Source organism: Heptranchias perlo, chromosome 5 (genome assembly GCF_035084215.1).
Source record: "Heptranchias perlo isolate sHepPer1 chromosome 5, sHepPer1.hap1, whole genome shotgun sequence".
Lineage (NCBI taxonomy): Eukaryota > Metazoa > Chordata > Chondrichthyes > Hexanchiformes > Hexanchidae > Heptranchias > Heptranchias perlo.
The window spans coordinates 103,903,924-103,931,884 of record NC_090329.1 but is presented as its reverse complement, the minus strand read 5'-3'; the positions used below and the strand labels follow the sequence as shown (position 1 = coordinate 103,931,884).

General features: G+C 42.6%; 1 protein-coding gene across 2 annotated transcripts in view; it reads left to right on the top strand.

The window, feature by feature from the left end:
• ascc3 (activating signal cointegrator 1 complex subunit 3) overlaps positions 1-27,961 on the top strand; it is a 599,461-nt gene that overhangs the window by 364,916 nt on the left and 206,584 nt on the right. For both annotated transcript variants that reach the window (XM_067984949.1, XM_067984950.1), the window contains exons 16-18: positions 2,828-3,052; positions 19,927-20,046; positions 20,558-20,722. In XM_067984949.1, coding sequence (XP_067841050.1) covers positions 2,828-3,052; positions 19,927-20,046; positions 20,558-20,722 — 510 coding nt within the window. The remainder of the gene's footprint in view (positions 1-2,827; positions 3,053-19,926; positions 20,047-20,557; positions 20,723-27,961) is intronic.

Here is a 27,961-nt window from a genome sequence, read left to right as displayed (position 1 = left end):
GGCGAAGGGTTCTTTGAATGGACTTAAAGGATTGTGGATACTTGGACGTAATGTAATTATTGGTGTAACTCACTTACGCCTAAAATTCCGTGATCTTTTGCGCTATTTGACTTGGTTCCACCCAGATTAAGTTGTTATCTGGGTGGAAATCATGCGGAAACTCCAGGCCGAAGTAACTTAGATTTACATATTCAGACCTTAGGGAAAACTTACACTTGGTTCAAAGAAATCATTTAGGAAGGATTTCAAGGGAAGTATTCAAAGTCCAGGTCCTTTCTCATAACTAAAGGAAAATGTTTGGGGTCTGCCTGGCAATTGGGAGTCTGAAGCTTATTTGGCAGTTGAGAGTCTGGGCTTGCCTAGTGAATGGAAGATTGGAAAATGGAGGAAGTTTGGCCTGCCTAATGGTTGTGCTTTGAGGTCTGAGTTGTGCATAGGCCCAAGGGCATTATGACCAGAAGATCACACCTACTTGGTGGTCATGGTCCTGAATCTTGTTGGTAGTCCAAGTTTGTCTAGTTGCCAGTGGTCTGGTAATGTTAAGGGCTGTTTGGCTGCTGATATTGTAGGTTCTTGGCGACTGGTGGTCTCAGCTGTCAAGATCTGCTTTACTGTGGTTTTACAGGTAAGTCAGCAGTTGGAATAGAAAGAGGAGGTAGCAACAGTAACTACAATAACAACAACAACAAAACCTAGGATCCCTTTTATACTTTTCTTTGCACCTTTAACAACTTGTCCTCTTAAAGGATTTGAATATCTGAACTTACTAGATTGAAGAAGTACACATGCAAAAGGCACATATATCTGGTCCAGGTCACGGGGAGCATTATTGTTATACTCCTGGATTATACTATTGTGCAAGTAGATAGGCAGCTGAGTGACTGAAATCCTATAAAAGGAACATGCTCAGAATGCTTATGGGAGCAAATGGTGCCATTAACCCTGAGAAGGTAAATACAACAGGCCCAAATTTGTAACAGAAGCATAAATTTTAAGGACCTAATAAGACTTGGACATGTTTGATAAAGCTGAAATAAGAAAATTTGCCTCCTTGTAGATAACAACTTTGTGCCTTTCTTAAAAGTGGTTTGCATTCAGTTATGATTTTGTATTCAATCCCTTTCATCCAAAGACATCACAAAGACTGCCTACTTCCATCCATAACATCGTTCACCTCCGCCGCACCTCAGCCCATCTGCTGAAATGCTCATCATATCTTTGTCACCTCCAGACTCGACTATTACGTGCTCTGCTATCCGGCCTCCCATCCTCTATGCTTGGTGAATTTCAGCTCATCCAAAAACTCTGCTGTCCATATCTGATCCCATACCAAGTCCTGCTTACCCATCGCTCCTGTACTTACCAACCTACATCAGCTCCAGGCCTCCAACACTTCCTATTTAAAATTGTCATCCACATGTTTAAATCCCTTCTTGGCTCTGTAACTATCTCCGTAACCTCATCCAGTCCTACACACCCCCAGAACTCTCCGTCCCTCTGACTCTGGCCTTGTGCATCCCCCTCCCCTCAACATACGATTGTCGGCTGAACCTTCAGCCATCTAGACCTCACACTCTGAAGTTTCCTCCCTAAACCCCTCTGCCTCTCCACCTCCCTCTCCTCCTCCTCTTTTAAGATCCTCCTCAAAATCCACATCCTTAACCAAGTTTTTGATCACCCCTTCTAAAATCTTCAGCTTTGGTTTGCAATCCATTTTATCTGATTACGCCTCTACGATGTGCTTTGGGACACTTTTTTTTATAAGTGCTTTTTAATTTTAAAAAAACTTTATAATGGGCAATTGTAGAGTGCACAGGTATCCTGAAGGTATAGTGTATTACAACCAGTGTGCATCATCACTAGACTAACAGGACTGTGAGTATAATTATATTTCACTGCATGTCAGGACAGTGTGACACACATACATACTAAATATACTTAAGAAGTGTAATGTACAAAAATAGAAAATTTAGGTTGTGGATATTACTGGTGGAGGGTCGACACTTGTATTCTTGTTCAATTATTTTCTTAATTTCTCTCGTTTTCTATAATAAGCTCCAAGCCCACCATTAAATTTTGGTTTATTGAATGAAGTTTTAATATTTTTGCTGGCCTTCAGCAGGACTAGTATTCATCAAAAAGATGAAATTATTATTTTACCATGTTCAGGAGGCAAACCTACAACTCATGCATTGTTTCAAAACACAGTAATAAGTAAGTGTACGTATGTGTGTTGTGTAACCTAGTTGTAAAACATAATTTCTTTTGTGATTTATCAGATTTTAAAGAGGGAGTCTTGCCACCAAATATCTATGAAACAAATGCTTGTATTTATGATTAATTTTAAGCTTTGTTTTGTTTTTCTGTCTATTTTCCCCTCCTTTTTGGGGAGGGAGATGGTAAAATTAGTTGCGAGTGCTGATAGTATAATTGGGGGAAGCTGACTCAAAGCAGATGCAGTATTAATAGTGGTATGGAGCTAAATGAATGCACAAGTTGAAATGATCATTGAAACACCCTGGGTTGTTAATGTAATGCCTACTAATTTTATTTCACCAATCTGCATTGGCCTCAGTAATTACTTCCAGACAGTTGGATCAGACGTGTCATTAGCGCTTGCTGTGTAATTAAAACTATTCAATAAAACAGAAACCAGCAGGAAACAAAAATTAAAGGATGTTATAAATAATAACACAATCTTTTGTAATAGGCTTTTTTTTAATAAGATGCACTGATGGAAAACTCAATTTTTTGATGGAAGCAAGGAAATGTGAATTGTGTATATTTAGCTTGTTATTTGTAATGCCTTTCCATGGTTCTTCTACAGGGCACTCAAATATATGATGCAAAGAGGGGCTCCTTTGTTGACCTAGGAATTTTAGATGTGATGCAGATTTTCGGCAGAGCTGGACGACCACAGTTTGACAAATATGGTGAAGGCACAATCATCACTGCGCATGAGAAACTGAGTCATTACTTAACTTTACTGACTCAGCAGAACCCGATTGAAAGCCAGTTTCTGGACCGTTTGGCGGACAATCTAAATGCAGAGGTAAGAGCTCTGACACTTGGTGAGTTCTTTGGTTATGCAGCAATGTGTTTTTTTTCAGTTTCTCATTCATAACCACATTCTTAATTCCACTGTACTAGGTTTGAGCTTATCTTTTTGAAGAAATATAGAGTTACATGACCTATGGCATCTGTCAACTACTGTAGCTTCCATTTTCTTCAAATTATTTAACACATTAATATTATTCTGCACATCCCTAGTCTCTTAATATTATAGCCTAGCAGCTGTGCTTTTACCACTCATAAATGGCCAGCTCACAGCTGTCCACAGGCCTTCTACATGATCCTTATAACTAATTTAACTAACAGGAGTTGTTGTAGTTCCTGGTATGAGAATGTACAATGCAATTCTTTATCTCCATGATTTTCCAATCTCCTGTTGGTACTTAAATATTTCCGTTAAGTAAAATAACAGCATAAATTGTCACGGACTTGATATCATTCAGGTCAACTATAAGACTGCAATCGTCCTATGTCTGTTTGAAAGTGATAAATCTTTCCCAGCAACTTCAGGGAGAATTTCCAGAGGGAGTAACATTTGCCAAATTCCATGCTATAAACTTCTAATCCAAAGAGGATCATTTTTCAAATAGTTTTTAAGTTGAAGAATTTTTATGGAAAAGCCAAGTCTGGTGAAGTACATTTTGTTAAAAGCTTTTATTCATTTCATATTTTAAAGATCTACTTATACATTTAAAAATGAAAGTTTTCTCACCTTCACAGAGATCTCTCAAGTTCACTCTGCTTACTGCTAGGCTACTCCATGATGTCACTGACTGGGAGATGTTCTGGAGTAGCTTCATTTAAAACAAAACGTACTGCAATGTTGGTTCTACATGAGAACTGACCTGGACCTGCCTGACCCATTGAAACATATAAGATTCTGAGAGGGCTTGACAGGGTAGATGCTGAGAGGTTGTTTCCCCTGGCTGCCGAATCTAGAACTAGGGGGCATAGTCTCAGGGTAAGGGGTTGGCCATTTAAGACTGAGATGAGGAGGAATTTCTTCACTCAGAGGGTTGTGAATCTTTGGAATTCTCTACCCCATAGGGCTGTGGATGCTGAGTCATTGAGTATATTCAAGACTGAGATAGATAGATTTTTGGATGCTAGGGGAATCAAGGGATATGGGGATTGGGGGGGAAAGTGGAGTTGAGGCCATGATCTTATTGAATGGCGGAGCAGGCTCGAGGGGCCGTATGGCCTACTCCAGCTCCTATTTCTTATGTTCTTATGACCCAGGGAAAACATCCTGCCAGCATACTTGACCAGTACGTTGCCCAAGCTATCATACTCAAACTGGTCATCCAATGAGGAACCACTACTTTGTGATTATCCCTGTAGTGCTGATTGATATGCTGTTCCAAACCAGCTACCTGAATTAGAGATTGATTTAACTTTCTTAGTGAATATCTGTGCTCCAAAAAGTGAGGATTGCATTAAGCACTCCAAGGTCAGACATGGAAAAACTAGATATAAAGTAAGGAACCCTCTGCATTGTGCCAACAATGTGCCAGAACCGCAAACTCAGAAGAACATTCCTACCGCAATAGTGATGACATTCTTCACTTTTAATTTTCTACAACAACCATCCCTGTGGTCTTTCCAATTGAGATTGTCAATTTAGTTCTCATTAGAGGCAGTTTGGCTTGTCATCCAATATACAATGGGCTCGATTTTACCGGCGGGTTTCCTGTGCGTTTCCAGCGGGGGGGCCCCGAAAATCCCGATATCCAGGCACGTGACCGGATCGCGCCACGATCCCGCCCACTTCCGGGTTCCCCGATGACGTGCGGGGGTGCGTGCGTAGCCCCCGCTGGTGGGAATCCCGCAGGCAATTAAAGCCAGCGGGATGCCACTTGAGGTTATTTATTTCGCTTGTTCAGGTCATTAACTGACCTGATTAAGGGACTGTGTGTGATTTTGGAGAAACATGGGACTGTTTCACACACTGGGGGAAACAGTCCTAGTTGAACTGGACGTGTTGCAGCCGTCAGCCTGTGGCAGCTGCAAAGGTCCATTTGACAGGTGGGGGGGGGGGGGTGGGGGAGACCCTCACCCATTGCAGGAGGCCACTCTGTCACTTGGGACAAAGTGTGGCCTCCACCACCCACCTCCTGATGGTCAAAGTCACCAACCTGCACACTCACCCCGGGATCCGGAGACATGTGCCTACCTTGCGGACCCCCTCAGATGTACATATTGCGGATGGGGGCCGTCGTAGCTGCAGTCATGACCCCCTCGGAGGGCGAACAGCATCACCAGCCTCGCCATCCACGCCGTCCACCTCTGACACGGGGAGCTACACAACAGAGTGCTGTGACACATTCACCTGTACAGCAGGAGGGAGGGCTACCGCAGAGAGAGACGCCTCGCAGAGGGCACTACCCTCGCCACAGGGTCCACAGACCGAGGCGCAGCTCCCCGGACCTCTCCGAGCAGCTGTGCACACGGAGGCGCAGATTCACTCGACATGTAGTCGTGGACATCTGCAGCCTCTTTCATGCCGAGCTGCTCCTGGCTGGCCCCAGCACCATCTGCTTACCTGTCGCTGCCAAAGTCACCACTGCCCTCCACAACTTCTCCTCCGCATCCTTCCAGGGTGCAGCCGGGTACACCGCCGATGTCTCTCAGTCGTCTGCGCGGAAGAGCCCTGCAAATACACCTGCACCTACTCTGCAGTGACACAATGGGTGGCATCAGTGGTGGGTCCTCATAGTGATACCCAGGAGCGGGCATTATTGCACAAAACAGACAGGATTCGCGGAGACATGGCAGTGGTGGTGCCAATATAATGTGTGCTGTGAGTTGTTCTGAAATTCAATATAGGTAACACCCATGACAAACCCTCAAACACCCTTGTGCATCCCCTTCATGCTCACGACACGTTTGCCTTACGCTGCCTACTGCACATATGTGATGCATGCCCTGTGGCTGCAGCACAGGTGGTGGCAGGTTGAATGAGGCTGGCCATGAGGGAGATGCACGAGAGGGTGTGTATGGGATAGAGCCATGAGATTATATGAGGATTGGGTTGCATGTTAGTGGCGGGGTGAGTACTCGCGAGGTGAGTAGGTGCAGGTAAGATGAGGATGGGGTTTGAGTGGGTATGAGGGGTGATGTGACAGAGTGGTGTTGGCGGTGCCGAAGGAGATGTGGGGTGGGGGCAGTGTTGTGGCAGACGGAGTGTTGGGGAAAGACTACGTGTTCTCACTGTGGCTGACCTACTGCGGTCAGTGGAGCGCCTCCTGCACTGTATGCAGGTGGGCGATATGTTGGTGGTGCAGGTGACCTCCTCTGCCACCTCAAGCCAGGCCTTCTTAGAATCATAGAATCATAGAAGTTACAACATGGAAACAGGCCCTTCGGCCCAACATGTCCATGTCGCCCAGTTTATACCACTAAGCTAGTCCCAATTGCCTGCACTTGGCCCATATCCCTCGATACCCATCTTACCCATGTAACTGTCCAAATGCTTTTTAAAAGACAAAATTGTACCCGCCTCTACTACTGCCTCTGGCAGCTCGTTCCAGACACTCACCACCCTTTGAGTGAAAAAATTGCCCCTCTGGATCCTTTTGTATCTCTCCCCTCTCACCTTAAATCTGTGCCCCCTCGTTATAGACTCCCCTACCTTTGGGAAAAGACTTTGACTATCGACCTTATCTATGCCCCTCATTATTTTATAGACTTCTTTAAGATCACCCCTTAACCTCCTACTCTCCAGGGAAAAAAGTCCCAGTCTGTCTAACCTCTCCCTGTAAGTCAAACCATCAAGTCCCGGTAGCATCCTAGTAAATCTTTTCTGCACTCTTTCTAGTTTAATAATATCCTTTCTATAATAGGGTGACCAGAACTGTACACAGTACTCCAAGTGTGGCCTCACCAATGCCCTGTACAACTTCAACAAGACATCCCAACTCCTGCATTCAATGTTCTGACCAATGAAACCAAGCATGCTGAATGCCTTCTTCACCACCCTATCCACCTGTGACTCCACTTTCAAGGAGCTATGAATCTGTACTCCTAGATCTCTTTGTTCTATAACTCTCCCCAACGCCCTACCATTAACGGAGTAGGTCCTGGCCCGATTCGATCTACCAAAATGCATCACCTCACATTTATCTAAATTAAACTCCATCTGCCATTCATCGGCCCACTGGCCCAATTTATCAAGATCCCGTTGCAATCCTAGATAACCTTCTTCACTGTCCACAATGCCACCAATCTTGGTGTCATCTGCAAACTTACTAACCATGCCTCCTAAATTCTCATCCAAATCATTAATATAAATAACAAATAACAGCGGACCCAGCACCGATCCCTGAGGCACACCGCTGGACACAGGCATCCAGTTTGAAAACAACCCTCGACAACCACCCTCTGTCTTCTGTCGTCAAGCCAATTTTGTATCCAATTGGCTACCTCACCTTGGATCCCATGAGATTTAACCTTATGTAACAACCTACCATGCGGTACCTTGTCAAATGCTTTGCTGAAGTCCATGTAGACCACGTCTACTGCACAGCCCTCATCTATCTTCTTGGTTACTCCTTCAAAAAACTCAATCAAATTTGTGAGACATGATTTTCCTCTCACAAAACCATGCTGACTGTTCCTAATTAGTCTCTGCCTCTCCAAATGCCTGTAGATCCTGTCCCTCAGAATACCCTCTAACAACTTACCCACTACAGATGTCAGGCTCACTGGTCTGTAGTTCCCAGGCTTTTCCCTGCCGCCCTTCTTAAACAAAGGCACAACATTTGCTACCCTCCAATCTTCAGGCACCTCACCTGTAGCGGTGGATGATTCAAATATCTCTGCTAGGGGACCCGCAATTTCCTCCCTAAGCTCCCATAACGTCCTGGGATACATTTCATCAGGTCCCGGAGATTTATCTACCTTGATGCACGTTAAGACTTCCAGCACCTCCCTCTCTGTAATATGTACACTCCTCAAGACATCACTATTTATTTCCCCAAGTTCCCTAACATCCATGCCTTTCTCAACCGTAAATACCGATGTGAAATATTCATTCAGGATCTCACCCATCTCTTGTGGTTCCGCACATAGATGACCTTGTTGATCCTTAAGAGGCCCTACTCTCTCCCTAGTTACCCTTTTGCCCTTTATGTATTTGTAGAAGCTCTTTGGATTCACCTTTGCCTGATCTGCCAAAGCAATCTCATATCCCCTTTTTGCCCTCCTGATTTCTCTCTTAACTCTACTCCGGCAATCTCTATACTCTGGTGGCAGAGGCAGGCCGCTTCCTCCCGCCCGCCGGGTGGAAGATCTCTGTCCTCCCCCTCCTCCTCACCCCATCTGGTGATAACTGGGAGCAGCCTTCCCCCTGGGCTGCTCCATGCTCTAATGTGTTCTATTGGTTGCAGCATCTGTCAGTGGAGGACTGCCCCTTTAACTAGAGAGCCTCCAGCTGACAGATCTTACTGCGCATGCGCAGCCCGCCCGACACGCAGACCAGCAGTGCGGAGCCCGGAGGAGCAGGTAATTGGATCCCATTAGTGGATTGCCTGCTACGATCGCGCGGGCAACCCACTAATTTCACCGAGCGTGTTGACCACGCTCCCGAAACCCAACCCGCCGGAAACCCGCAGGCCTGGTAAGATCGGGCCCAATGTCTCCACACCTTTTTGCATCAATATTTTTTTTGTCCAACTCTGTGGGTTTGATGTTCAACAATCCACAGAGCTGGTTTGTAATCTAGAGCTTGATGAGCATTTAGTGATAATTGTCAGCTTTGTCAAAGATAAGACCAAATGCAGCTATGTAGTTCGTTGTACAGAATTTTGGAAAAGCAGGTTTTATGGCTATGACAAGTCTTGGGCAATATTAGTTGAGAAGCCAGACTTAAGATAGCAAGAGAAGAAAAAATGGACTGGCGCTAAAGCTATTATACAGGGTGAGAAAAGAATGTATATTCTGTTCAAAAAAAAATAGTGAGGCCTACACCATAGTGATTTAATAGAGCTTAGAAGGAGCATAAAATTAAAAACACGCATACTTTTTTTAAAAAAAAGAGAATTGTGATTCTGACAAAAGGCAACTTGGGATAACTGAAGAAAGTATTAGAAAAAGTAACATAAGTACAGAGACAAATTGGAGAAGACAACAAAAGGCACCCAAAAACATTTTACAATTATATTTATGTTTGATTGAAGTGAGTCCATTCAAGATGCATTAAGTTAAACCACCGTAGAAGATCAGGATATGGTAGATATATTGACTAGATTCATCACATCAGTTTTCAGGATTGCAGAGAAATTCTAGTTATAGTAAATGGGGCTAAACAATAGTATGTACAGCAGTTAGCAAGCAGTGTTATGCAGAAACTGGAAAGGTCCAATAGGATAAATTCTAGAATCCTCAGGGAATTAAAGGAGAGAATTAGCCTGCTTTGGTTGATATTTTTCAGAGCTATGTAAATACTGGAGAGCTATGCAAGGACTGGAGGATGATAAATATAATTCCAAAATCCAAAAATGGGTTAGGTACAATTATGATAATTATATGCCAGTTAGCATAACATCTGTAATGGGAAAAATGCATGAGGGTATTCTGTGGTATGCTATAAATGAACATTTAAAGAACATGGTTATGACGAGGAACAGTCAGCATTGTTTTGAAGTAATAGATCATCTCTTGCAAGCCTACTGGAATTCTTTACTGGGAAGCTAAGCTAGTGAATGAGGGTAATTCATTAGAAGTCGTTTATTTGAATTTTCAAAAGGCATTTGACCAAGTTCCTCATGAGCCTAGTAAGGAAGCTTGAAGCTCATGCAGTAGTTGATAAATTCTCAAGATGGATTCAAAACTGGTTTGCTAACAGAAGAGAGAGGGTAGTGATACATGGAAAGTGACCTGCTTAGGGGAGGAAAGTAACCAGTACGATTCTATAGAGGTCAGTTTTGGAAATCGTAGTAGTAACTTTGCTGAGGAGACAAAGCTTTGTGGGCAAGTAAAGAGTAAAACAGAGTTTGACTATCTTTAGAGAGAGTTGAACCAATTATGTAGAGGTGGTGGGAGGATTTTAATGTGAATATAAATAAATGTAAGGTAATTGATATAGTAACAGTAAAGGTAAATAACATGAAAGGATCCTCTTTTAGTAGGCCAGTGGAAATTGTAAGATCATGGAAGTTTAACCCTGCTGGAGTACATAAAAGGCTAACACCACCAAAATATAACTGAAATTGATAGATTTTTGTTAGGCAAGGGTATTAAAGGTTACAGAATCAGGGCGGGAAGATGGAGCTGAGATACAGATCAGCCATGATCTAATTGAATGGCGTAACAGGCTCGAGGGGCTAAATGGCCTACTCTTGTTCCTATGTTCGTGTGTTACCTTCAAAAAGGAGCTGGTTTGATAACAATTGAGAAGTGGGATTGAGCTTTATAGAGGCCTTCAACAACACTGCTTGATTTTTTTTTCCATCGAAAATCGGGGAAATTAGTGTTCCCTAAAATGGGGATGCAGAAGGGGAGACTATTATAAAATAACCATACATGGACTCTGGACAAAGCAAGCTTGACAGGCTGAATGACTATTTGTTGCTCTGGATTTTCTTGTGTTCTTGTTTGTCTATTGCATTCATACTACACTGGTCATTGCTCTTCTGAATTTTCCTCTCTTGTCCTTTCTAAGCTCTAAAAAGGACATCCTACATGTTCTTCCTCCTCCCTACATCCTCACTGTGTTGAAATCAAGAAACATTGCATAATCTACTATAACTTATTATTTTCAAGGACCTCCAAACTATGGCAATCACCATCTTCCCTAACTTTTCAGTATTTTAAAACCCTAGCTTGGCATCACGTAATCATCACTTCCTGAAAGATCTTGTCTTCTCTTTTGTCTTGGGCCAAGGCTCATAGTACAGACACCATCACCTTGGTTTCTCAATAAAATAAAAGTTGCCTGATAAAAAAAAATTTATGTGAAGGAGTTCAGCAGAATAAACTTGGAGGCTTCTGGGCCCAATAATGCCACGTATGAGAAAATTCATCCATGGTACTGGAGGGTAATGTAAAAAGCCTCTAGTAGGTAAATGTCTTCCTTTAATTGACTGTTCTTGAACAAAATTTTCAAAGAATATGGTATACTTCATGGACTATAATTTTGAAACTTCCTACTTTCAGAAAACGTTTCTTTCAAAAAAACTGTACAAAACTTACCTGCTGGTACTCAGGAATTGAAGTCTTGAACCCATTTTTTATACGTTTGCAATAGATCATGAGAGAGTGTGAGCTCTTTAGGACTGGCTGTGCTGTATTGCAAAAGCAGAAGATTATGCAAAACCTACTTAATTATGTTAGCTGAACTGCATCTGTTTCTGAAAAATAAGATGTGTACTCCTTACAAAGGGTCACAGTACTTATGTGCACTGTATGTGAACATTTCCCATCTGTTAATAGCCCCATCCATGCTTCACGCCTGCTCCAGTACATCATTATAGCGTGCATAGCTGGAATTTTCCATTCCAGGTATTCTGATCATGAAGAGACTTTCAGTTAAAGAGATTGCATTATCCTACTAGCTGCTGGGTTACTACATTGTTCGCCAAGCAGCAACCAGCCTGGCTGATAAGTTAGCAACACTTTTTTTTACAAAAAACTTTTTCCTCTCTTGTCAATTTTTTTCTGTCAGGTTTCTTTCCCCTCCTTCCACCTGTTTCTCTTCCTTTCCCCCCATTTGCCTTCCTTTTTTCATTGCCTTTTTCTTCCACCACACTCATGGGCCACTGGAGCCTTCTCCGTTTTGCCAGATTTTCCATGCGTCCCTCCACATTTGCTATTCTGTTGTAGGCATTCACACATCCTTTTGGGTTTCGGATATATCTTTTATTTCTCTAATTTCTCTTATTACTGTCTCATTTTGTCTTACACCTTTAGCATTTCTGTCATTTAATCATCTTCTGTCCTCCACCTAGTAACTTTACAGATCTTTTAATCTTCTTTTTCTCCCTGTCCCCTTTTCCCTAGCTGTATTCCTCCTTATAAGCTATTCATCTATAGCACTTGGTTCTGTCGAAGGATCATAGACCTGAAATGCTAATCCTACGCCCTTTCTCAACAAATGCTGCCTGACCTGCTGAGTGTTTCCACCATTTTCTGCTTTCATTGCACAATTTATATCTGTGTGTTTGTGCTCAAGATAAGCATCCAGTAGTTTCTGCCCTTGAGAATTTCATTTCTTTTAAGTTAAACCAACATATTTTGTTTTATTAGGCACATGTGATGATCCCTGCCTCCAGGAGCAGCCTACCCAGGGACAAATCAATCCGAAGTTTCCTGTATTGCTCCCCCATTTTAGAATTCCTTCACTGTTAGGAGCCATTTATCAGCAATTTTATCTCCCCAGTGGGTTACGTCTGAGGGGAACCCCTTTCATTGCTTTGATATCTACAGGGCTTCCGTGTATTTTTTATATATTTATTTATAGAAATTGAATCAAAAGGATTGCAGACATAGAGTGTTCCATTTATATCATCAAAGGTGAGCAAGCTTGGTCACTGTTAGAGCACGTAACCAGCTACCATTCAGCAGTCAGAAGGGAGAATGTGTTTTTCGTGTAATAGAAAATGAAGAAAAATATTAGATAGGGAATGAATCGGGGCAGTATCAGCTACAATTGAAACCAGAATAAATTGCCAGGTCACTGACAAAATTTAACTTCAAACAAAAATTGCTTTTTGTCCTCTTAGGAGCCGAGGGAATGATGCCCATGTTATTGTAAGCTGCTGAAGCTAATACTGATATAGTATTAGCACAGTCATTAAATCAAAACAGCAAAAACGCCCAGTATCCAGAATATTTCACAACTTCCAAGTCCTCTGCTGATATCCTCATTGTTACGCCAATATATTTTTAATAAAGAACAGATTATGTTGCCCAGAATGTAAACACTAAAAAAATGGTGGTAGTTATGGCGCTATCTTACAGGAGTAACTGGGGGGAAAGATGACCGTTATGAAAGAACAAGCAAATGTGAATTTGCATCGTGCCTTTCATGTTCTCAGGACGTTCCCAAAGCACTTCACGGCTAATGAATTACTTCTCAAGTGTAGTCACTATTGTTACGTGGGCAACCACAGCAGTCAACTTGTGCACTATAAGGTCCCACAAACGGCAAGTGAAATGAATGATCAACTGATCTGTTTTTGGTGGCTTTGGTTGAGAGATGAATGTTGGCCAGGACATTGGGAGAACTTTCTGTTCTTGAAATAGTGCCATGGGATCTTCATGACCAGACAAATAGGTAGATAGAGCCTCAGTTTAACATTGCATTGGAAATGAACCAATTAGTCTTGTTTCTTTAGTTTCTGAAGTAACAGGCTTATTCAATGATTGTCCTGTATGATACAACAGTAACTACCACCATTTTCTCAGTGTTTACATGCCGGGCAACATAATCTGTTTTTTTTGTTAAATATTGGCTGAACAATCTAAATATCATCAGAGGACTCAAGTTGTGAAATATTCTGGATACTGAACTTATTTCACTGCTTTAATAGCTGTGCTGATGCTGTGTGTTATTTTGAGCAGCTTCTAATAAAATGCTCGTCTCTTCCCGAGTCTCTAGCTCCTCTTTTCTGAGGACAAAAAGCAATTTTTGTTTGAATTTAGATTTTGTCAGTGTCCTACCAATTTACTCAAGTTTTGAAACTGAGTGTCATAGCAGGTATTTAATTTAATGCAGCATTCTAATGACCTTCCTTAAATGTTGAATGTAACTTTAAATGCCTATTTATACATCATGTACAAAATGCAGGAGCTTCAACAGTGGCTCAGTTAGTAATTACAGATCAGCAAACCCCAAGTTCAATTGTTGTTCTATGCTGAATTTGCAAGTCTGAACTGAGGCAACTGCCTCAGCGATTCTGCTGGAGAGGAGGAAAATTCAGTGTAAACTTCCTGATGACTATTCTGTAATTCCTGCTGGAAATATATATGTATGAATATTGGGATGAGGAAGACATTTGCTGTCTAGATTCACAAACGAAGGATGACTGCTTGGCACCCATGGAACCATACCCCAACAAGGGCTGATGGCTTCAGGAGAGATGGGGAAAACCTTGGGGGTGATTTTTTTTTTATTGTACTAAAATCAGTTTTTAGGTACAATGAGATTGCTTGTGGGGCAGTTTTGAAATATTTCTTGCTGTAAAAGGTGCTGTTTTACTTAAGTTTTGTGTCCCAACACACAGACTAGCTAAAACATATAGGGGGAAAAATTTACTAGGGCCTATTATTGGGCGTAGGTAACGTGATCCGCTATTAACCTGCGCCCAATGGCCCCTGCGCTGACAGGACGAGAACTTCATCCTGCCTCAGTACTCACCGTCAATCTGCGTTGAAATCCAGGCCTTGCACGGATATTCAATGCAATTTGCACTTTCCACCAGCAGGGGGAGCTGCAATCTCTAAGACAGGATGTCTCTTCAAATCTCAAAGGTAGCTAAAAATAACAGTCTGCTGTCTGCACGGAGTTTGAACAGAGATCAGACAGTGCACACTTAAAACACAGATGCAGGTCCCATCCCTATGTTTACACACTGATGAGTTATGTTAAAACATTGAATAAAGGTTGCGCACTATTAAATCCCACACCCTCCAATCTGCATGCCAGACCTCAACAATCTGCCGATCTGAGTTTGTACCAGGCCTGCGAGAGTGTGTGCTCCAAGGTTCTCTGCTGGTGCACTAAAGGCCTTGGTGCAAGAGGTGGACAGAAGGAGGGAGATCCGATATCCACGGGAGGGAGTGGTAGGGGTGGGCAAGAGGCCCTCCAGTCATATGGCCAAAAGGCAGTGGGAGGCAGCAGAGGACGAAGTCAGTGCCAGGCGCATAGCACCACGAACATGGATGCAGTGCAGGAAGAAGTTCAATGCTTTCACACGAGTGGTCAAGGTGAGTGAAGTCAACTGTCAAGTGGCGTCTCCTACCAACTGCACCACTAGCTGCATCCACTGCTCCACACACTACACCCCTCATCACCCACATACCAACAAACTCTTTCCATCAGTACCCAATTCTCCCATCAGATGCTTCCTCTCACCCTCACACATTACCACCATTGCAAGCCGCCCACCCACAACTCACAGGCCACACCCACTAGCAGCTATTCAACTATGAAAGGCAAATCACCCAGACACACTTCCCGCTTTCTTGCAGAAGAAAGTGGCGCATAACAGGAGGTGGCTGTGCCATTTAGCCCCTCGATTCTGTTGCACCATTCAATGAGATCATGCTGGACCTGTGACCTTAGCCCCATATCCCTTAATATCCTTGATTCACAGAAATCTAACAATCTCAGATTTAGAATTCACAATTGAGCTAGCATCAACTGCCGTTTGCAGAAGAGTGCCCCAAACCTCTACCACCCTTTGCGTGTAGAAGAGTTTCTTAACTTCACTCCTGCACGTCCTGGCTCTAAATGTTAGACAATGTCCCCTAGTCCTAGTATTCAAGTATAGCACACCTCCAAAAACAATTACAAGTGAATCGGTAGCCAGAAACAATAATCCAGCCACTAACCTGAATCCTGCATGGTCCCTTTAAATAGCGTTGGTGGGGCGTCCTCCAGGCACTCTAAGACACATTCAGATGGTCGTGATTAAGACTATGCGTTGAGTTGAGCGTTAAGTGCCAAAATGGCGTCTATCACTTTAAATCAGCATTGCACACTGATTGCATCCATTTTCTCCTTACTTTACATGCTTCCGGCGTTTGGTATTTGCGCCTGCACTAACTCCTATACCAAGATGGCATCTGTAAGGAATCTTACAACACCAGGTTATAGTCCAACAGTTTTATTTGAAAATCACAAGCTTTTGGAGCTTATCTCCTTCGTCGGGTGAGTGAGTGAAGGGTTCTAAAATCGCATCGCATATATTAGGCGACAAGATGGCGTCTGGCACACGTCATGCTGGAAACGTGCATACGCAGCCATGACACCATCTTGGATGTTCGAAAGGCCGCGTAGCACCATTAGAACGGGTGCTACACAGCCCAATTTAGCGCCCATACTTTTAAGGATCACAAGAAGAAACATCCATAGTCTACACATAACTGTGGAAAACCACTAGGTGGCACTGAAGCTATATTGAAGTAAGAAGGTAGAGGTTGTTGCTTACTTTGTATAATCTAAGGGCAGCATTTGTGTTTTGCAACCTCCCTATTTGAACTGTAATGTAATTTAGTTTGCAAGTGCATATTTAATGTTCAGTACCATGGGTTCTAGTAGATATCACAACATTAAAAGTTACTTCATGAAATGCCTAACAGAATTGATAAAGTAACTTGTTGACACAAGCATTTTGATTTTTGACGCTCAAGTACAAACATTATGTTTTTATTGCAAGGGAAAATTCTTGTTCTTGATGTAATTAGACCCTCTCTAATGCTGTTGTGGGGATCATAAAATTGTGTTATAAGAGGAGAGGGTGTTATATATCCAAACTATCTGATTATAATTGCAATGTTCACTTGAGAGTTCAAACAACAGTTTGTTAAGTCAAAAACTATACTATGTACACACAGTCTTAAATTAATTTTTAAAAGCTACCTACAGTATATTACAATATTAGCAATGTTTGTACATTGAGAGTGCAAAATCCAGCATTATATGTTCTATACCAGCTAGAAGCATTGTATGCTATAACAGAAACATGTAAAAGTGTGTTACAGAGAGTTATTGTCTTATAAAGTATTCATGGACTTCCCCTCATTGTTGGCGTGAAGAAATGTGAAAGAAGTATGACTTTTTTTTATTTGTTCTCGGTATGTGTGGGCAACACTGGCATGGCCGCATTTATTGCCCATCCTCAATTGCCCTGAGAAGCTAGTAAGCCTTTTTCAGCCACTGCAGTCCTTGTGGTGATGTTGCTTCCACATTAGTGTTAGGTTTTGGAAGAATTGAAAGCATGCAAATATATGCCCAAGTTACGATGGTGTGTGACTTGGTAGGGAATTTGGAGGTGATGGCATTCCCATGGCGTTGCTGCTCTTGTCTTTTTCTTGTCCTTACTGTCAAAGTAACCTTAGTGAGTTGCTGCAGCACATCCTGTAGATTGTAAATACTGCAGCTAAAGCATGCCGGTGATGGACGATGCGGCTAGTGAGCCTGGTGACAAGGGTGCCAATCAAACAAATTGCTCTGTCCTGGATGCTGTCAAGCTTCTGGCTGAAGTTTCAGCTGCAACCATCCAGGCAAGTGGTGAGCATTTCATTACACTCCTGACGTGAACCTTGTAGATGATGGAGAGATTTTGAAGGGTCAGACGCCGAGCCACAGTGCAGAGAACCCAGTCACTGTCCTGCTCTTGTAGCTACATTGTTGATATGGTTGGTCCAATTAAGTTTCTGATCAGTGGTGACCTCCAAGATGTTGATGGTGGGGGACTTAACGACATTGGTGCTGCTGAAGATCGTGGGGAGATGGATGGGCTTTCTCTTGTTCAAGTTGGTCATTACCTGACATTTGTGTGGCGAGAATGTTACCCGCCACTTGTCAGCCCTAGTCTGGATCTTATCCAGGTCCTGCTTTAGGCTGGCATGTGCTGCTGCTCTATTATCAGCGAAGTTGTGAATGGAATTGAACACTGAAATTGCCACTGAACAGCCCACTCTCGATCTTATGACGAAGGTGAAGTCATTAATGAGGCAGCTGAAGGTGGTTGGGCTGAGGGCGATTCTCTGAGGAACTTCTGCAGTGATGTCATGAGGTTGTTACATCTGGCCCCCGACAACCACATTCATCTTCCTTTGTGTCAGGTATGACTCCAGCCACTTGTTCAAGGTGGATGTAAATCGATAAGTTTAGATAAATTATCAGATAGTGCTGACATTAAATGGGACTTTTATATTATATTATGGATAACAGTGAAAATTTTCTAATTTAATAATTTTATATTTGAAAACTACTTTGTATGTTTTTTGTTGATAGCATGAAAGGGGCTCTGTCTTTATGAAAATTTTTTTGACAGATATTTTTGAGTAGGAAGAAAGAACCAAAAATAGCAGTGGATAATATGCGACACATTGATATCATGTACAGTTAACGCGGTTTTGCATTTGGACATAATTTACATTGTGTGGAATGTTTGTAATGAAAGAAAGAAAAGAGCAGTTTGCCAAATTCTTTATTAGGAATAGGAACAGAGGAACAGCAGTAGGCCATTCCGTCCCTCGAGCCTGTCCCGCCATTCAGTTAGATCATGAAAACCAATCTGAAAATTGTTTTTATATTAGACCAATGTCACTTTAATTGTTCTATAGATAATGCAAAGGAAATAATAATCACATAATATCCTGTGATCCATAATAAAGCAGTTGGTGTAAATTAGTGTGCATTTACACTAAATGTGGAGTTAAAGCAAAGCCTCAGTTTGCTTTGCTCCAATGTTAGATTGAGTCCTAACTCCGGATTTTGGCTGTATTTACACTATAACTGTAGTGGGTATGTGCTTTACACTGATGCTATCGTTGCAATGTAAATGCATCCTTCATGTTAGTAAATTAAAAGCTATTTGGCCAAAACAGTTTGTGTCTCGCTATTTAAGAGACAAAACCACAGTTTTGCATTCAAGTCTTTGTCTCAAAGGGCGTGTTCAGATTTGTTTTTGTTGCTGTTATAAAACTCATGTTGCTTCACTAAAGTTGTTAAAGAGTCACTGGGGTAATTAAATATAAGCATTGAGCTTGATATGAACCAAACAAAGTAGCAACATTTTACGAGGTGGAAAATGGGGCATAAATTTGGTTTTAAATTACCGTGTAAAACTTTTATTGACTGGAGTTGCAATTCTGCTCCAAAATAACTTTAAGCACTAGAGATAAAAAAAATAAAAATAATGCACATGCTATAAATCTAAAATAAAAGCAGAAAATGCTGGAAAAACGCATCAGAATCTGTAAAGAGAAAGTAGGTTAACATTTTAGGTTAATACCCTTTGTCAGAACTCTTTCCGCCACACCACACAATTCAGAGTGTAAGGTGCATCATGAAATATAAGCTCAGTACAATTCCTTGATTCTATTTCATAGTACATTTGACAGTTTACAGAAACATTTCTTTTGTAGCTGTTAAGCTGTTATGTAACAATGCTTGTTTCTCCAATGTTTTCAATGTTTTTGTGACTAGCAAAACAAAGAGGAAAAGTCAAAACACTGCCTTTTTGCATTTCACACTAGAATGTCTCAAGCCATCCTGCACGATACATTGAGGCAGATATTTGACCTCGTTGCACCTGTTTTACTGGCATAAAATGGGCACGACGGTGCTCAATTTCGGGGCTCAATATTCTGCCAAATTCAGTCGGGCCGTTTTGCAGGCATCTCTAGGGTATGTAAATAAGGGGCCTAAAGCCTGTTTTAGGTCCCCTTACAGAAATTGGGCAGCAAAGAGTGGGGCAGGCTCACATTAGAATCCGCTTAGGATTCTTCAGTGGCCTAATCAGCACCCGCCAACTGCAAGTTCAGTTTTATGATATTTAAAGAACGTTCCTGTGGAGCCAGGAGGACTCCGCAGTGGTAATGATCACCACCCCCCCCACCCCCCCCCCCCCACCTCCCCCACCTTGTTGGCCGGTTCCACATCTGGCGAGTTCCACATCTTATACTGTATTGGTGTGCAAATCTATATTGCTGCAATATCCAGCTTCCTGGACTCAAACATCTCAAAGCAATGAATGTCTTTGAAATGCAATGTTTGTTGTTACATAAGTAAAGTGCTAACAAATATACATCCAGAAAAGTCATCAATATCATTAGCTGAATTTTTCTGCAGCCTTGTCCCAAATTGTCATTAATTTTGCATTTCATGATTTGTCTTTCTAGATAGCCTTGGGAACGGTGACTAATGTAGAAGAAGCAGTAAAATGGCTGAGCTACACCTACCTTTATGTGCGGACGAGAGCAAACCCATTAGCCTATGGGATCAATCACAAAGCTTACCAGGTAGAAAGCAGATAAAATCCCACTTGTGTTTTCTGCTCCTTCATTAGTACAAATTACAACCTGAAAACAAATACTTGTCTGTGGAACCACTTTACAGATCACAGCATTCCTTTAAGTTCATTAAGAAAACTTTTTTGTCATTATAGACCCACATAACAAGTATGTGTACTGTCATTGTGACTCAACCCTGTGTATTTATTCTGTTTGTTTGGCAGTAGAGGTATTGGAAATACATTGAATTAGCATTTAGTGGTTCAATGCTCATAGTCTCATCAAAACAGCTGTCATGCTTCAGTTGACGTGAAACCCCATTCTGTTTCATTGTAAGGGAAGGAGTGATTAATCCTTAATGTGGGTACAGGAAAGAAGCAAAGAAAAACTCATCTGTTGGTTTAAATTGTAAGGGTAGAGGTATAATGGTAAAGTTTATTTATTGTCTGCTAAGTACCATTTATTTTTGTCGGACCCCACCCTATTGTCCTAATTGTGTTCACTTGTATCCCCTATTCAGATGGACCCTGGACTGGAAAAATACAGGCGAGAGCTAGTCATTGAGGCTGGCCAAAAACTAGACAAAGCCAGGATGGTTCGTTTTGAAGAGAGGACTGGTTATTTTTCAATAACAGATCTTGGTAGAACAGCCAGCCACTACTATATTCAATATAATACTATTGAGGTATGGATTTAAAAGGCTATGTATACATCTGAATGACTTAACAATTTTGGAAACCATTAATTATTCTGGAAACCACCCTGTTCAGGAGTAATCCCTGTATATGTTTAGTAAATGAAATTCCTTTATTAGCTATCAGTGAAATATTGGATGAAATGTACAATTTCCATTTATCATTAATTAGTGCAGATTTTTGGAAACGTCCCTGGTTCTCACCCATTTTTTCAGAAACCAGTAGGATACTTATATCAGTGCCGAAAGAGTTTGATTAATTGTTTAATTGGAATATTTACACTTGCATCATGACATTCCAATTAACAGACTTCAATTGCAATATGATAATTGCCACTTTTAGACCAGATTTTTTTTTGCGGAGTTGGTGGATTTAACCCATTGATACAGATTTGTCTTTGTTTAATATTTAACCATTAGGAGAAAAAGGCGCCCCAGCCACAAACATACTGTTACATAGACTGGCTCTGTAACTACTGTACTGATTGTTGAAACAAATGGCCCGGATTTTCCTGGAACAGCGTATTCGGCCCCAAACCCCATAAGTTAGACTGTTGCGCTCCCCAATCCTCCGGTGGTGAGGCTGCACCAAAATTTTCTCCGAAATTCTTTTGAATATGCCACAGTGAGCATCGTGGTGACTCAGAATCGGCACAGCCAATGTCCGATAGAGAGCCAAGGCCAGACACCAAACAGAGCAACAGATTACGTTTCTATAAAAGTAAACGAGCTAAACAATTCATGAGGGTTTCCTATCTTCATATTTCAAAATCTCCTTTACCTGAGTTGATTAGTATAAATTTAGTTTAAATAGATTAGTATAAATAAACTTGATTACTATAAATAGAGTATCGATTTCACCAATTTACTGGTGACAACAGTGCACACTTGCATAATTAATTAAACTCATTCATGTTTTGCAAGCCAAGCTCCGATAGACTGTAAAATAAAATTATAACAGGGTAACTCTCTACAGACTGATCGAATCATTTTTTTTTCAGTTTTGCATACAGTAGGTGATTTGCTCTGAATCGGGCTTACCTTTCCATATGTACATGCAAAGAAGATATCCACATCTCTGTTTAAGCACTGAATGTACAACAGATTTATACTGTTAGTTTGCCTGATGTGGGTCTGTTATGGACTCGGTTTCAAAAGGGCGTGACTGTTATTTTGCTGAAGTTTGAACGTCAACCGAGCTGTGATTTGCATATCGGCTCAAACGTGCCTGGCTGTCAAAACACTGATATTGGCCCAGAAATATCAAAATAACAGTGAGCCTAACAGCATTCACTGTTATTGGTGGCAAAATCGAAGAGCAAGTTCCGGCGACCGCACATGCACAGTTAAACGCAGAGATCAGGAACTTGCTCTTCCAGGTTCGCTTCGCCTTAAAAGGATATCACCGGCTGCAATCAATGGAATCAACGGATCAGCACCAACTTGTTCTCCTTCCCAGCTGGAAACTAACTAATCTCACCACAAAACGGGTATGCTCAGTTTTTTAAATCTAAACTAAGTTTTAACAGCGTGGTAAGTCTCTGGCACTAAAAATTAACTTTTTAATATGTGGAGTCTCATTATTCCTGATATTAATAGTTTTTGGACATTTAAAAAAAAATTATAAATTAAAAAATGTAAAAAATTTGTTTTTTTTTACTTTCTCCTGTCTCTTTTATCTCAGTCTTTTAATCTTATCTCTTTATTTCACTTTCTCTCTGTCATTTTATAATACCTTATTGGGCACATCCGGGTTTTTAGTCTGCGCTGTTTGTGAATGAACTGCACTTCCTGGTTCTCACAGCGTGGCTTGCTTCAAGCTGATTGGTTGAGGGGCCTTACAGATCGTTTCACTACTCACACAGCCTGGGAAAGAACGTTGATGTTATTTGAAATCGCAGTTCAAGAAAGTTGCCGCCAAAAAGAACACGGTTACTTGGTGGGTGAATTTAAATCTAATGAGCGGCAACCACTGCTGGTTTGCTGCCCAGAGCAATTTATGTGCCATTATTACTTAATTGAGGATCAAGATTTCAATGAAGTTACTGGAACAAGTCAGTAAAAATATTATCCCCAAGGATTCATAGAGTCATAGAAATTTACAGCACAGAAGGAAGCCATCCTGTCTGTGCCATCCGAAAAAGAGCTATCCAGCCTGATCCCATTTTCCAGCTCTAGGTCCGTAGCCTTGTAGGTTATGGCACTTCAAATGCATGTCCAAGTACTTTTTAAATGTGATGAGGGTGCCTCTACCACCCTTTCAGGCAGTGATTACCAAACTCCCACCACCCTCTGGGTGAAAAAATTTCTCCTCAACTCCCCTCCAATTTTTCTACCAATTACTTTAAATCTATGCCCCCTCCCACCCCCACCCCTGGTTATTGACCTCTCTGCTAAGGGAAATAGGTCCTTCCTATTCACTCTATCTAGGCCCCTCATAATTTTATACACCTCAATTAAATCTCCCCTCAACTTCCTCTGTTCTAAAGAAAGCAACTCTAGCCTATCCAACCTTTCCTCATAGCTAAGATTCTCCAGTCCTGGCAACATCCTCGTAAATCTCCTCTGTACCCTCTCTGGTGCAATTACATCTTTCCTGTAATGTGGTGATCAGAACTGTACGCAGAACTCTAGCTGTGGCCTAACAAGTGTTTTATACAGTTCTAGCATAACCTCCCTGGTTTTATATTCTATGCCTCGGCTAATAAAGGAAAGTATCCCATTTGTCGCCTTAACCACCTTATCGATCTGTCCTGCTACCTTCGGGAATCTGTGGACATGCAAGCCAAGGTCCCTCTGTTCCTCTACACTTCTCAGTATCCTACCATTTAGTGTGTACTCCCTTGCCTTGTTGGCCCTCCCCAAATGCATTACCTCACACTTCTCTGGATTGATTTCCATTTGCCACTTTTCTGCCCACCTGACCAGTCCATTGATATCTTCCTTTCAGGTCAAGGCAACCTTAAATTTTAAGTTTATTATAAAATGAAACCTTTCCTGCTGATAACTATGCTGATTCTGAGCCTACCAGCGCCATTCCATAATTGTCTGTCGGTGGTGATCAAAGCGTTAATTCAGCAAATTCTCGATCGCCATTGATTTTGAAGGGGGCAGAGCTATATTAAGTGTTTTGTCAGAGGTCTCAGCGGAGTGGTAAAAAGCCCAGGAAATTATGGTGTGCCGCAAGTAATTGCATAAGTCACTCACTTCATAATTTCCTGGAATTTCTGCATCGTAATGGCGTACACTTGAGCCAAAATAGGGAGAGCTGTCCCACAGACTAGTTAAGCAACAGCCTGACATAGCCATACTCACAGAATCATACCTTTCAGCCAACGTTCCAGACTCTTCCATCACCATCCCTGGGGTATGTCCTGTCCCACTGGCAGGACAGACCCACCAGGGGTGGCGATACAGTGTTATACAGTCAGGAGGGAGTGGCCCTGGGAGTCCTCAACATTGACTCCGGACCCCATGAAATCTCATGGCATCAGGTCAAACATGGGCAAGGAAACCTCCTGCTGATAACCACCTTCCGTCCTCCCTCAGCTGACGAATCAGTCCTCCTCCATGTTGAGCACCACTTGGAAGAAGCACTGAGGGTAGCACGGGCACAGAATATACTCTGGGTGGGGGACTTCAATGTCCATCACCAAGAGTGACTCGGTAGCACCACTACTGACCGAGCTGGCCGAGTCCTGAAGAGCATAGCTGCCAGACTGGGCCTGCGGCAGGTGGAGAGCGAACCAACACGAGGGAGAAACCTACTTGACCTCGTCCGCACCAATCTACCTGTCGCAGATGCATCTGTCCACGACAGTATTGGTAGGAGTGACCACCGCACAGTCCTCGTGGAGATGAAGTCCTGTCTTCGCACTGAGGATACCATCCAACGTGTTGTGTGGCACTGTCACCGTGCTAAATGGGATAGATTCAGAACAGATCGAGCAGCTCAAAACTGGGCATCATTGAGGCGCTGTGGGCCATCAGCAGCAGCAGAATTGTATTCCAGCACAATCTGTTACCTCATGGCCCGGCATATTCCTCACTCTACCATTGCCAACAAGCCAGGGGTTTCAACCCTGATTCAATGAGGAGTGTAGAAGAGCATGCCAGGAGTTGCACCAGGCGAACCTAAAAATGAGGTGCCAACCTGGTGAAGCTACAACTCAGGATTACATGCATGCTAAACAGCGGAACCAACATGCTATAGACAGAGCTAAGCGATTCCACAACCAATCGATTAGATCAAAGCTCTGCAGTCCTGCCACATCCAGTCGTGAATGGTGGTGGACAATTAAACAACTACTCGGAGGAGGAGGGTCTGTAAACATCCACATCCTCAATGATGGCAGAGTCCAGCATGTGAGTGCAAAAGACAAGGCTGAAGTGTTTGCAACCATCTTCAGCCAGAAGTGCTGAGTGGGTGATCCATCTCTGCCTCCTCCCGATATCCCCACCATCACTGAAGCCAGTCTTCAGCCAATTCGATTCACTCCATGTGATATCAAGAAACGGCTGAGTGCACAGGATACAGCAAAGGCTATGGGCCCCGAAAGCATCCCGGCTGTAGTGCTGAAGACTTGTGCTCCAGAACTAGCTGCGCCTCTAGCCAAACTGTTCCAGTACAGCTACAACACTGGCATCTACCCGACAATGTGGAAAATTGCCCAGGTGTGTCCTGTCCACAAAAAGCAGGACAAATCCAATCCGACCAATTACGGCTCCATCAGTCTACTCTCAATCATCAGCAAAGTGATGGAAGGTGTCGTCGATAGTGCTATCAAGCGGCACTTACTCACCAATAACTTGCTCACCGTGCTCAGTTTGGATTCCGCCTTTACCACTCGGCTCCAGACCTCATTATAGCTTTGGTTCAAACATGGACAAAAGTCTGAATTCCAGAGGTGAGGTGAGAGTGACTGCCCTTGACATCAAGGCAGCATTTGACCGAGTGTGGCACGAAGGAGCCCCAGTAAAGTTGAAGTCAGTGGGAATCAGGGGGAAAACTCTCCAGTGGCTGGAGTCGTACCTAGCACAAAGGAAGATGGTAGTGGTTGTTGGAGGCCAATCATCTCAGCCTCAGGGCATTGCTGCAGGAGTTCCTCAGGGCAATGTCCTAGGCCCAACCATCTTCAGCTGCTTCATCAATGACCTTCCCTCCATCATAAAGTCAGAATGGAGATGTTCGCTAATGATTGCACAGTGTTCAGTTCCATTCGCAACCCCTCAGATAATGAAGCAATCCGTGCCCGCATGCAGCAAGACCTGGACAACATCCAGGCTTGGGCGGATAAGTGGCAAGTAACATTCGTGCCAGACAAGTACCAGGCAATGACCATCTCCAACAAGAGAGAGTCTAACCACCTCCCCTTGACATTCAACGGCATTGCCATTGCCGAATCCCCCACCATCAACATCCTGGGGGTCACCATTGACCAGAAACTTAACTGGACCAGCCACATAAATACTGTGGCCACAAGAGCAGGTCAGAGGCTGGGTATTCTGCAGCGAGTGACTCACCTCCTGACTACCCAAAGCCATTCCACCATCTACAAGGCGTAAGTCAGGAGTGTGATGAAATTCTTTTCACTTGCCTGAATGAGTGCAGCTCCAACAACACTCAAGAAGTTCGACATCATCCAGGACAAAGCAGCCCGCTTGATTGGCACCCCATCCACCACCCTAAACATTCACTTCCTTCACCACCGGCGCACTGTGGCTGCAGTGTGTACCATCCACAGGATGCACTGCAGCAACTCGCCAAGGCTTCTTCGACAGTACCTCCCAAACCCGCAACCTCTACCACCTAGAAGGACAAGAGCAGCAGGCACATGGGAACAACACCACCTGCACGTTCCCCTCCAAGTCACAAACCATCCCGACTTGGAAATATATCGCCGTTCCTTCATCGTCGCTGGGTCAAAATCCTGGAACTCCCTTCCTAACAGCACTGTGGGAGAACCGTCACCACACGGACTGCAGTGGTTGAAGAAGGCAGCTCACCACCACCTACTCAAGGGCCATTAGGGATGGGCAATAAATGCTGGCCTCGCCAGTGACGCCCACATCCCATGAACGAATTTTTAAAAAAACACTGTAGATGTGCCATTACTATGATGCCAATTATCATGAAAATCCCGGCCATTGTGTTCGCACCTCATTGTTCATGGGATCAATACCTCCAGTATTGGCATTCCAAAATCCTTATTGAAGTCCAATCCAAGTTCTTCTCTTGTTGCTTAATGATTCTAACTGGTGTTAAACTGATAGCCATAGCTTCATAATATATAGAATGTGAATTCTTTCATCAAGGATCAATACTGGTTGTAGTTGATGGTTTAGGATTAATGTTGCTGAAGTTCAATCAGGAAGCCTGTAATTCCCAACATTGGTGTTAAGGCATCATGCTCATTTTCCTGAACCAGTCTAAAGTTGGCCATAGTAAAGATGCTATTACTGGAAAAATAATTGTCGTGATACCAACTGTCAAATCTGCAAAAGCAGTGGAAATGTACCTCACATATGTGGATGTGTTTTTCACTTAGAAAGTTTAGCAAGCGCAGAGTAATTTTACTTGGGGTGGCACTATGAATCAAACAGATTGGTAGAGCTTAGATTCACGTCCTTGACTTGCCGTGTGAAGAGCTCTTGCGATCAGCCATGCCAACTCAGAGAGCTACTGAGCAGAGGCTAGACACCTCCCCACCGAAAGAGTAGGAGGACAAATTGGATGCTGGATGTCCAAAGGCCCGATGTACCGATCTAGTAATTATTTTAAGACTGTTCTCAGCAGAGGCATGGGGACAAGGTGCTTCGTTCATTGACATTTTTGGGGGAGAATGATGAGTGGTGTAGAAAGAAAATAGCATTTTTATATGGGAGAGGAGTGACAATTTGCTTTATTTAAAAGGTGGTGCATTCCATTGAATTGTTATACAGATTAAAGGAATATCTTATCAGTATCTGTCAATTGTACTTGTTATTGTACTTCTGCATCAAAATGTGATGATTCAGTAGAATTGTCCTTTTAAGCAAAGCTTCTTTTCTGTAGTATCCATGCTACTGATTTTGTCCCTCAGAAAGTATTGTTACAGTTAGGATTTTTTGCCAACATTATTTGTACTTGCAGCAAACCAGCACCTGTTATCTGAAACTTTTAGTCTTGTGGGTGTGAATGGAATTAGTGTACCTCAGGATCAGCAATCATCCTTTTACCAAGATATTTTG